At 44.9% G+C, this 12,220-nt stretch overlaps 1 protein-coding gene across 4 annotated transcripts in view; it reads left to right on the forward strand.

Moving 5' to 3' along the window:
• NDRG3 (NDRG family member 3) overlaps positions 1-12,220 on the forward strand; it is a 47,366-nt gene that overhangs the window by 24,226 nt on the left and 10,920 nt on the right. For all 4 annotated transcript variants that reach the window (XM_056507617.1, XM_056507615.1, XM_056507618.1 and 1 more), the window contains exons 4-5: positions 11,004-11,109; positions 11,784-11,904. In XM_056507617.1, the coding sequence (XP_056363592.1) occupies positions 11,004-11,109; positions 11,784-11,904 (227 nt within the window). The remainder of the gene's footprint in view (positions 1-11,003; positions 11,110-11,783; positions 11,905-12,220) is intronic.

Consider the following 12,220-nt stretch of genomic DNA (forward strand, 5'->3'; position numbering starts at 1 on the left):
GTCCTGTCTGGTTCACTGGCTGGGAAAGGAGAAGCTTGCATGTTCTACCTGTTTGAGGCAGCCTGCTTGAGAGAGCTGGAAGTGAGAGAGCTGCCCCAGATCAGCACACTGCTTTGCTGGGCCTGTTTTGTTTATCAGGGTTTATGGATGGTACAGAGGTGAGCCCAATGGCTCTGGATGCTATAAAGGAATAATCCTTTTGTAGAAGTGGTTGCTCCACCAGCATCCAAGACAGAGAACATTCTCTGTGGTAGGAAGAGCAGAGCACTGAGATTCTGTGGGGCATTTTGTGGAGCACAGGCTCATTTCTCATACCAGATTATCCTGCTGCCTTCTCACTGAGCACGTGGGTATGCAGCTAGTGGCTGTTGTTCTCTCCAGCAGTTGCAGGCTGCTGTGTCTGTAGTGCTCTGCCCAGCACAGGGCAGGTCATACAGCACTGCTGTAGCACACCACGGGCTGGTAACATCATGTGATAAATTTAGTAAAAGTCTGTTGATGTAGATGATTCCAGAAAACCATTTGCAAGCCTATGCATATCAGGAACATAGTAAATTACAGTCCTATAAAGGCAGTTCTTCTCTTAATATCAAATACTGATAGTGTCCAGGTACACATCAGTGTACTGCTTTAGCTCAATTAACTGTGAGTTTTGGTATCTTAAAGCCTACAAGTGTAAAGAACACTATAATTACATTATAACTTTAGTGTCTGATCTGGAAATCAGCAATAGTGTTAAGCAATGGTTTTTCTTTTGAAATGAAGTTAGACAATGGGTTTGAAACACTTTCCTGCACTGTCATGTCTCCATCTATCATCAGATCTGGCAAAGTCAACAGCAGAAGTTTCTGCTTCTTCCTGCTTCTGAAATTTGTTACTCTGGGGTGAATGTTTGTGAGGAAGCTTTTAGCTTTTCTGGTACAGCTGACTTCCAGATGCAGCTGTCCTGGTTTTCTTAAACTGTTCATATGCAAGCTACCAAAGCTAACTCTGCTACATAACAGATTGCCTGGGCATCAGTTAAACAACCCACATAATCTGGTAACTGCAGTGGAGATAAGTGGAGAGCTAGCATGGGGCTTAGTGGTCTTTAGCAATATGAATTTAGGTTATTCTCAGAACTAAAAAGTATTAACCTAAATCTGAGACCTACATTTTACTTGGAAGTGGTATGAACCCTAATGAGGTTTATGCTGGGCTTTTCCCAAGGTCCATGGGCAGATGGTTGAATAAATGGTCTGGAATGCTTATGGACAGATGGTGTGGTGACCTGCACTGTTAATAGAGCTGTGCCTGGGCTTTTATTATTATCTGCAGACCCTCTGCAGCCTTCAGAAGTAGGTGTTCTGTCTCAGCCTACATCTCTCTTAGTTTCCAGATGATTTGCTTTAAATAGAAATGAAGGAGTATGCTGAGATATTTGTAAAACTATCCAACTAAACCTGTGTTATGTTTCAGTCTGAAATAAGCTGGTATTTGATCTGGTAAGTTGATTTGATCATTTGAGCTGACACTTCCCCTCCTCTGCTTCTCTCCAAGGGAAGCAGAGAAGTTTTGGCTTTCAGCACACACCATGCAGAAGGGGGTTTGGAGTGTGAGGGTGGTCTGGGGTTTGGCTGAGTATTTGCAGAAAGGAGGAGGAGGGAATAAGTAAGTCCAGAACATGCAGGGTTCATCTGAAACAGAAAAGACAAAGGCATGCATAAACCCTTGGAGGAAAGAAATTACCTGGTATAACAATGTGCTGTCTTGCTGGCATTAATGAAAAATGTGGAGTTACTCATTTGTGTGTGCCCAGAGTAAAAATCAACACAATGTTTGCAGAGTTAATGTCAGACCTCCATAAGGAATTTTTTGCCACTTACTTTTACTGAAAGTGTCTTTTCAATAAGTCGATGTTTGTACTGATTCTGTTCTGGAGAAGTTCTTTTGCAAAGTAGTTTTAAAGTAGTTTGAAGCTTTTTTAATCTGCATTTATAAGTTTGCTTATTCTTGCCTGGTCTCTCTGCTTTATTTTTACTTGCTCTGCTGTCAGAGAGGGAATGTGCTGCTGAGAGGTTATTGATATATTCCACTGTGTGCATTTCCTGATGTTGGAGATGTTGAATTGGAACAGTTTTTTGAAACTGTGTTCATTTTTATGTAAGATGGCTTGTGGGTGCTACCCAGTGGCATTGTATCCAAGATGTTTTAAGGCATCTTCTGTTTACTGTGCTGAAATAAGGTTGAGGAAGAGCTTGCTTTCTGTGTGAATAATGGGAGCTGTTCTCACCCCTATTAAACATTTTGTCTGGGATACTGAGCACCATTGTTCCTCTGGTTTGTACAAAGAGTTCTTTTGTTTAAAGTCCTAGAGTGAAATTAATTAGAACACATAAGATGTTTTAATCAAGAAAGCAAGTCTATTCAATAGGTTAATTCTGCTCCTAATCTTATTAAAACTAACATCACCACTAAAGTACTGATTTTAACTTATGACATTGCAGCAAAAAAGCACTGTAAAGACAACAATTATTAAAATAGGATTTTATTTTGGCCTCCTTTTTTGCATTCTTTGTTTCTTGGAAAGCTTTTCCTGTAATTCTTCCCCTCTGGTTTTCTATATAAAAGCTCACTTTTTTTTGTAAAACTGCAGGGTTGAGTTCTGGAAAGCTTTAGCTAGCTGGACTTGGACTGAAACATGACTCTTATTTCTAAATGTGTGTGCACAATCCTTCCCTGGGATCTACTTAAACATTAGTTTTGCTTTCTGTATTCAGTAACAGCAATGTGCCAAAGGGGTGATTATGCATTTTTAGTACTTGAAGTTTCTGTACTTTATAGTTCTTGTGAGTGAGTTTTTAGAGCAAGGCAAATATATGTGCTTTAGGTTGAGCTGTTTTCATGCATTATGCAACATCCATTAATGGTATTTCACAGCAATTAATGAGTAACCAGGTTTAATTCAATGCAGTTCTACTTCCCAGGGATGTGGAAAGTTTGGAGACACAAAACACAGCCCTGCATTCTCTTCTTCAAGAGATTTTAAGATGTTCATTGTCTTCAGCAGAGTATTGAAATGCAGTTTGGGACATCATATTAGTAGGACTCTCCTTGGCTGGAAACATGCCCTTGGCTTACCTTCCAGGTTCCTGAGGAGTTCAGGTGATCTGGACTCCAGCAGGCACACAAACTGTTTCAGGCTCACTTGTGTATTAGCACATTGACATCTCCCTCAGGTTTACTGTGTGTCTGCAGGTGTGGCACTTCAGGCCCCTGCTCAGGGCTTGGCTGAGGGCCAGAGGTTCTCTGTTCTGTGTGCAGCCCGAGGGGCAGGATGCAGTCCCACACTGCTGGCTCAGAACACGGTGCAGAGTGCCTCCCTGCCAGCCTTGGGCAGAGCAGAGCTCAGGCCATGGCTTCATTCACTCTGAGCTCTTACAGATCTAGGCAGCTCCAGTTTCCTGCTTAGGTGGAGAAGAGGGGATTTACTCTTAGAGCAGGAGGAAGAAGCACCACATATTCCTCAGTCTGTGCTGGATGCCTTGCTCATGGCACTGGATGCTTGACTGGAGTCCAAGAAAGTTGTGTTTTTAACTGCTTCTTGTAACACATGGGCAGGGCAGGAGATGGAAAGTGCATTTTTTACTTCTCAGATGTGTTGCTGTGAATCTCTTACTGGTCTCAGCATCGTGTGGCTGCAGGGGTTCATGATTTCTGCTGTGGGAGCACAGACCCAGCCTGTCAGCCATGCTTGTGTTGTAACTTACTTGGCTGAGCTCCAGTGTCTGCTCTCTGGCAGGGTCTGTGTTTGGAAGAGACTTGCCAGTTCCTGCTGGCTGACACTGGGCATTAGCAAGGGTCACAGGGATGCACTGGGTCCATCTTTCACCATCACCTGCCTTTGGAACAGGTGCTTGGAACTACATCTCCTGTTGCTTTTGAGTTTGTGTAAGCAGTTTATATCTCTCATTCTTCTGCTGCTCTCAAATCTCACCTAGAATTTCTCTTATTTAAGACTTAATCCAGTTACACAGAGTACCAGAAACCATTGCTTGTCTGTATAGATCTGTTTTGGCTTGCAAAGCAGGATATAACCAAAAGTATGTATTCTATCACCATCCCTTAAAACCAGGTGGGGCAGTCATCTTTATCTTTTCCACAACTCATCCTTCCTCCAGGGAGATATCTCCTGTTAATGGCCAGTGAGTCCCAGGGCATGACTGATAAAATTCCATCATCCCACTGGAGATGCTCCAGCCAGGGGAGGAGCCAAGCCTTTCCTACCCAGATAAAATCTTGGAACAGAGCAGCCTTTTTCCACTGGATTCCAAAGGAAAAGCAGATCTTTCTGCATCATCACTGGACCTTTGGAAGAAAACTGCACCTTCTCCAGGAGCACTGCTCCAGCTGAACCACATCTGCCCCTGCAGGAGGATGCAGCCACCATTGAATGGGACTGTGCCAACACCCTGACTGACTGACGGGTGTCAGCTTGGATTCTGACTCTGGCAGGGTTTGGGATTGTTCTGTGTAATACTGCATTTCTATTTTAATTTTCCTAGTAAGGAACTGTTATTCCCATATCTTTGCCTGAGAGCTCCTTAATTTCAAAATGATAATAATCTGGAGGGAGGGGATTTACATTCTCCATTTCAAAAGAGGCTCCTCCTTTCTTAACAAACACCTGTCTTTCAAACCAAAACAAGATCATATTGTATTTTGTATTAATAAGTTTCTGCTCTGTATAGAAATTAATAATTTACTTCAAGGTGTTGTTTTAAATCTCATTTTTTATTTTCCTCCCCTGCACCATCTCCTTCAACTCTACTATTTCCAAAATAGCTTTGCACTGAGAAGGAGATGGGAAGCACTCAGCTGCCAGCTGTCTCAAGCTTGGCAGTATTATAATGGGAAGAGTTACCAGGTGGTGATGTTTTAGAGCCTTACAATATGTTTTTCTTATCTTACAGTCATAGTTTAAGGCATTGTTTTAGTAATGTGTAGAAATTTGAGGGCAGCTGTGTCCAAGAGCAATGGAGTGTCTGCTTTAATCTCTCCATAGTTAGTAGCTGGGATAGGCTGCCCCAGGAGCATGGTGTGGTTCATTTCACCTTTGCCAAGAACAGTAAAGATGATGTTAAGTCAATAGCTGTAGCCACAGAGTTAGTGGGAAAGCCTGCCCTGAGTAATCTGCATCTCCCCCACCTTACAGCAAAATGATTGAGGCAGTTTTCTTTGTCTTAGGTGAACCAGGAACTGAATGTCCTTAAGTTGAAAGGTTTTTTGGGGATGTTTCTAGGCCTGTGCTTGAGCAGAGTGCAAGCAACAGATGCCTTGCTGCTCTGTGTTCTCCCAGGTTTTCATGCTAAAAAATCTTTTTTGAAGGGATTTTACAGATGTGTTTTTTATCATCAGTCTGCAAGTTAAATAAATTCCCAGTATTTCTAAGGAATTAATTTTGAACTTTGAGCCAGCTTGACATTGGGAGTAAAACTCCTCTGGTAATGCCAAAAAAGCAGCTTAATAAATTAGTCATGAAAAGCACTGGTAATATGAATTCTAGTCATTAATCATTCCCACTGTGAAACAAATGGTTACTTCAGCCTTTAATAACTTTTAAAACTTAAGTACTGGATCACACTGTGACCTGGGTCTGTGGGAGCATGGCTGGAATTTGGACTGCTACTTCTGCTGCCTGTGAGTTCCTGGAGCTTAAGGCATTAGGACCTCTGGAGCTGCCATTGGATGCCTCATTCCTTCAGTCAGAATGTTTTTTCTCAGTATGGCAGTTTTTGGTGGTGTTAAGGAAACTTCCCTGTCTATCCTTCTGGAGCTACTCTGGCAGTCTCTGTTGCACCACCTGAACTGGGAGCAAGTCCCTGGCAGCTCACATGCCACACTCAGTCACAGCAGGTTTCTTACTGGTTCTACCCCAGGTTTTCCATAGCAGAGTCACAGATGTCCAGATCCCTAAGATAATTTAATTATGGTGCAACAACTACATAGCAAAGCAACAGAATAAGAGGTCGAGCTGGTGCCTCCAAAGAGGGACCCCAGACATAGGAGCCCCTGGGATTTTATCCCTTCATAGTGCAGGGAAAGTCTGAGGCTCCTCAGCCACTGCAGTGTCTCTGAGTCTGGGTCCCCTCTGTCTTGGGGCCCTTTTCTCAAAGGCTCTTTAGTTCATGGTCTCTTGCTGCAGGCTCAGGCTCCTGCCCCTCCAGAGCTCAACCTGCAGTTCCACTGCAGCTGCACCTGAAGCTGCTGGCCCTGGATGGATTCTTGAACAGGTGGCACCTTGTCAGTGGCACTGTCATTGCTCCCCTCTCTGGCAGTCAGAAATTGTTCCTATGTTTGAGCCTTTGGCCAAGTGCCTACTACTTTCTGTAATCAGTCCCACAGTAGATTCAGGCTTTGGCAATCATAGTTGGGTTTTCCTCTTTAGTTTGAGAAGCATTCAGAAATGTTAAGGGCAAATAGAATAATATCCCAGCCTTGTCTGACCTTCTGCAAATGCCCAGCAAGGAATGCCTTCCAGCTGTTCTTGTTTGAGTTTGATCTCAGATATTTTAAAGCTTCTGTTGGGTTGTGTTGTATCACTCCTAGTATCTAAGCCACTGTGGTTCACACACACTTCTGAAGTGCAGGGCTCTTTGATGAATAGCAGAGATTCTCAGGAGCTGGCACCATGGAGATTATAGCAAAAGTCACAGGACAGTGACCCCAGCCCTGCACTCCTGATTACAGATTTCCATAAGACCATCAGCTCGCTGGACATGGGGCAGGGCAGAGGGACAGGAGAAGGACTCTTTCCAGTGGCACTTCGTCATCAAGCCAGCCAATAGAAGTTGCATCCATTACATGGTAACAACACTGCATTTTAGCCACAAATTTCTGTGGAGCAGCAGGTTAAGGAGCCCCAGAGCCTGAGAAGCATCATTGACATGATTCTGGGGGCAGGGAAATGTATTCTGTGCCTTCCAAGAGCTGCTCTGCAATGGGAACCATAATGTATTCCAGATCAACATCCTTGGGGAAAAGGAAAAAAACTAACCAGCAAACCATAGAAAACTTGACTAGTTTTGAACTCAAAGTTCAGAACAAAGCCTGCACAGAAATAGAGAAGATAGTTGAACATAAAGTAAGCAGAGAGCAAATGCCCATCATCCATTACAGCAGAGACAAGGAATGGTGCCAGAAAGCCAGCATGATTAACAGAAGGGCAGGGAGGCTATTATAAACAAAGCATTTTTTAAAAAGCTAGAGAAAATAAAAGAGGTTTTATAAACTCTAGCAGATTAAATATATGAACAGAACAAAGCAGGCAGAGGGGTTTTTGAGAGATGATTGATGGAAAAACCCAGCCTGTTTCAGATCTGTCAGAATGGAATCTGGAAGGAAGGCTTAGGGCTACTGATAGCAGAAAAACAAAACATGTTTCTTTCTGCATGCAGGCTTGGTGCAGAGCAACTCAGAGTCTGTGCTGGAATGTTCTTTGTGGGGAGTCAGTGCAGACCCTGCCTTAACCCACAGTGCCTGCTGCAGAAGCTCTACAAAAAGAGTATTTATGCATTTGCAGCAGGCTGCCAGAACTGGAAGTATCAACCCAGAAGATTTAAATAAGTTTAAAGATTAAATAGTTGAGATGATAAGTGAGAGGTTATGCTCCTCTGTTGAAGCTGCCATGGTGCCCAGTGATTCATCTATCAGACATTTTATAAGACAGATCAGAATTCAGAGGAATTCTGGGAATTCAATGGCCTATACCAGACAGACTGATAAAATTAACAGAGTATATTGGATCAATTACTCTGATAAATATTAGGAAAGGGTAATGTAATTTTTTTAATGGAAGAATTCCTGCTCTGCAGAGCTGTTGGAATTCTTCAAAAGAGTCAGTAGTGATATAAGTTAAAGGGAATTCATTCAATGTAGCCTACTTGAATTTCCAAGAGACAGGACCAAAAGGAGTCTTAAGACATATCTTAAAGGACTTAGGAGACCATGCAGTCAGAGGAGAAATCCACTGATGGATGAAATACTGATTTAAAAAGCCCAGCATTTGTTTTCACAGTTGAGATCACTTGAGGAGCACTCTGGAGGTCTGTACTGGGACTTGTGCTGCTTAAATATACTCTTCAGTGGTATGGAAAAAGTGATGGAAGGAGCAGGGACAAAACTTACCTGCCTTTGGGTAAACAAAGTATGTTACACATTGAGTCAGACTTTCCTGGAGTGAAAAATGAAAGCATAGGCTCAGGGCTGAAGAACCCAGAGGCATAAGACCTTAACATTGCAAGGGCTGAGTGACAATGTCAGCACAGGGCTTGTGCCTTTCAGCAAAGCAAGTTAATCCTCATTCATCAGGAACAGAGAAGAAAGCAACCCCATTGTGCTGCTTGGTGCAGTGTCCATCTCCCTTATTTTGAAGACTGCAGGTTTGTAAAAGTCTGGCTCTCTCCTGGCCATGTTTTCCACCTGCCTTCTTGTATCACTGCTTGCCTGCCCTAGACCAGATAAGTGTTCAGACCTTAGCTAGAATTGGACACCTGCAAGGTAACAGCCCTTGAATCTCTTTCCAAACTACACTGATGTAGTGTGTCATAGCTGGCCTGAGCAAAGAGCAGAAAGAAACCAGAGTCTGGCAGTGTCTGCTACTTTCCAACACAACGCTTCTACACAAGCAAGGGCAAATGCCAGGAAAAAAAAACCATGCCAGAATTGTTGTTTTGGGACTGGGCAGCATTGATGCAGTGTGACACAGGCAGGACATCTCACTAGGCACCTATGAAGGGTGTCAACAAGGACATGGAGAAAGTGTGTTTGTCAGGGACAGAGGGTGCAGCCTGCAGAGGTCCTGTTCTCTCACTGAGAGCTCTGGTACCCACTGCTATTGAAAGAGTAATAAGCCAGGGATATGTAACTAAATAATAACTTTTGGGGGGCAGTTCAAGGTAGCAGTTGTATTGTGTAAGTGTAGACGGTTGTTATCATCCAGAGCATAATACCTGGGCTCTGCTTTAAGCCTCTATCTCGTGCTGTCCTGTGGCTTTGATACACAGGAGAGCTGATGTGGAGACAAACAGGGGAGGGGAGTCGTGGCTCGCCCTGGGAGGGAGGAGCAGCGCCGGGCTGGGCTCGGGCGGGCGCTGAATTCTCCCCCTGGCAGCACCTCCAGCTTCCCTTCGGATCCCGCTCCCAGAAATGTGCATCCCAAAAAGGGCCTTATCTCTGCCCTTCCCAAGAGAAAAACCCCTGGCTAAGGGAGGAGACAGCTGCCCCCTTCCCCCCGCCTTGACCACTTCTTCTGTCTCTCTTAAGTACCGGTTGTTATCATCTCTTAGGCAACAGGTGTCAGAAAATTCCCTGAAAGAAAGGAGAAAAAAAGAAAAGAAATCCTAACCTCCAACAAGTGTACATTCCTTGTATTTGAGTCATTGATGTGACTGAAAGAGTAGCAGGGTAGTCCTTTCCCCTGAATCACAGTTTACACAATCTGCAAAGTCAAAGTAAGCAGGAAACCAGGAACTGATTATGAGTTCAAGGAAACTTTTCCTTCCCCAGTTGAGAGCTGAGATCCAAGCTCAGCTTTGGGAAACAAATGCAGGGTGCTGCAGAGTGAAACAGTGAGATGCTTGGATAGAGGCTCTTGAAGGGAAGTGTGTGTTCCTGTTTCTAGTACCTTGTCTGCAGCTTACCTGGTGAAAGCATACTTTACTTTACTTAGCAGTAAGTTCAAATGTAGTTACAGGAAAGATTATGTTGCTGACATATTTCAATATCATCAGCTCTTTTGTTGCTTTCTGTGCTTTTCTCATTGTTGCCTCAGTTTAGTGTTTGTACTTTGTTTGATAGTTGACCTTTTGCTGCTGCTCCCTCGTCCCCTGCAGGTGTCCCCCCTCCATTGATCTTGTGCTCAGGGCAAGGTTATTATAACCTTCTGCCACCCATGCACTCCCCTTGGGCTCTGAGCCAGAACCAGCATTTGCCAGACCGCTCTGTGAGCTTCTTAACTCACTGACCTGGCAGAAGTCTAACAAAGCAAGATTAATTAAGAAAAAAAAAAAAAAAAAAAGGCATCTGGATAGTTTCCTACCAGCTCAATGAGCTCAAGCTGCTTATGGAAGAAGCTAGCAAGTGCCAGAGCTAGCAGAGACCTGCTCCTAGTGGCAGCCCTAGCCCAGCCCTTGGGAATGAGGTGGTGCAGGTGAGGGTGGCAGGCTCTGGCCACTTGGGCACTTGCTGCTCTCTCCATTGAGTTGGCTGTGTTTCACCCTTCCACCTACCTGCACTGCCAGTCACCTTCTCCAAAAGTGGCCAGTTTATTTAAAAAACTCATTAACACCTGCAGGCTTGGAGAGCACTAAACTGGAGTCCAGTGCTGTGGCTGCACAGCACATCCTTGAGAAGTACAGGACCAGTACTTTATGTAAACCAGTAAAACATACTTCTGAGGTTGTAATGTCCCATCTTCAAGCTGATCCATGAGGCTTTTTGCTAAGCAAATGCTTTCTTAATGCCAAGAAAATAATTGGAGCTTTTTACAGTTTCTGTAAGAGCATGTTTGATTTGTGGAGATGAGAGAAGGGACCTACAGGTGATACTGTGTACCCAGCTTTCCTGACATCTCCACAGCTTTTCCAAAGTCCATAGTTATCCCAGAGATCTTGATCATGGAAAGATGCAGCCCCAGACGACCGTTTGCAGATCTGTACAAAAGCAAGTTACTCTGGGCAGTGGTTGGACACAGAGACTGGATGCAGAGGTCTGACAGTGCTGTGAATTGGCCAGGTTGGATAGGGCTTGGAGCAGCCTGATATAGTGGAATGCATCCCTGCACGTGGCCAGGGGATGGAATGAGATGGTGTTTAAGGTCCAGCCCAAACCATTCTGTGATTTCAAGAGCTGGACTGTGGCTAGGAGAGCAGTATTAAAGGGCACTGAGGCCCTTGCTGCTGCCCTCAGCTAGGGTCCCTGTGCAGGTAGCACTTGTAACACTGGGGCTCCTTCTCTCTCTGCAGGAACATGACATTGAGACAGCTTTTGGAGTGGTTCATGTCACCATGCGGGGCACGGCCAAGGGGAACAGACCTGTCATCCTCACATACCATGACATCGGCCTCAACCGTAAGCCCTTGCACTGCCAGGAGCCTGGAAAAGTGATTGATGGTGGGATTTGCTCTGGGGCCTGGGGAGTAGCAGGCCTGGCCTGAGCTGAGCTGAGGTGATGAGGTCATTCCAGGGTGAAGAGATAAAGGGCTGCCAGGGAGAGAACATGGCAGGCCCCTGTCCCTTCCAGCAGCCCTTGAAAGGCAGGGCCAAGGTGGAAAGGTGGAACTAGGTCCACCCAAAACACCACAGTGCTCCAGCTGACTTGCTGTACTGTGTGATAGGGCATCCATTCCTTGGCTGCTGGGCAGGTGAACAAGTCCCTTCTACATGGCTGCAGCAGTAGGGTAATGTTCTGGTGGGCTCAGTTGCTCTTTTGAAGTCTTCCCACCCAAAATGTGCTGTTAGGCTCACACAGGTGCTCCTCTGTGAGTGCTTTGAGTACCCAGGTGCTGCAAGACCCTGCTTTCCAGGGCACTGCAGGCTGACTGGTGTTTGTCTGCCTGCCCTCCAGTCATGGCACTTCCATTGCTGAGACTCACTGCTGCATTGCAGTTTTGAGGCATAGCACATGCACCATCCAGCACCCTCAGTGGGGACTTAAGCTCCTGCAGGTGTGTGCCATGCTGTTTGGAGGGTGGCTTGCAATAAAACTTAAAGAAGTGTCTAATTTATTTTTGTTGTTGTTGCAGACAAATCCTGTTTTAATGCATTCTTTAACTTTGAAGACATGCAAGAGATCACCCATCATTTTGCTGTGTGCCATGTGGATGCACCAGGCCAACAGGAAGGAGCCCCTCCATTCCCATCTGGGTAAGAGCTTTGCAGAGATCCATGTTATCCAGTCTGGGTTGAGGTAACACCCAGTTTGAGCCAGCTGGGACTGCCAAGCTAAGTGTAGTGGTAAGCAGGTGTCAGCAGCAGAGGAAATGGCAAGATGAGGAACCTTCCCAAGGGGCATTCAGGGAAATCTCCAATTCCTAAGACATGGTAAAGCCCTAACTAGTGCTGGGTCTGGTACCACCTTCCTGACTTGAACATGAACCCAGCACTGCAATGGAGCTGGTATTTCATCTGTCCATCTTGCCACAGAAGTCTGACTGCCCAAAAGACTGCCCAAAGTCAGACA

The sequence above is a fragment of the Oenanthe melanoleuca genome, chromosome 20, assembly GCF_029582105.1.
Source record: "Oenanthe melanoleuca isolate GR-GAL-2019-014 chromosome 20, OMel1.0, whole genome shotgun sequence".
Classification (NCBI taxonomy): domain Eukaryota; kingdom Metazoa; phylum Chordata; class Aves; order Passeriformes; family Muscicapidae; genus Oenanthe; species Oenanthe melanoleuca.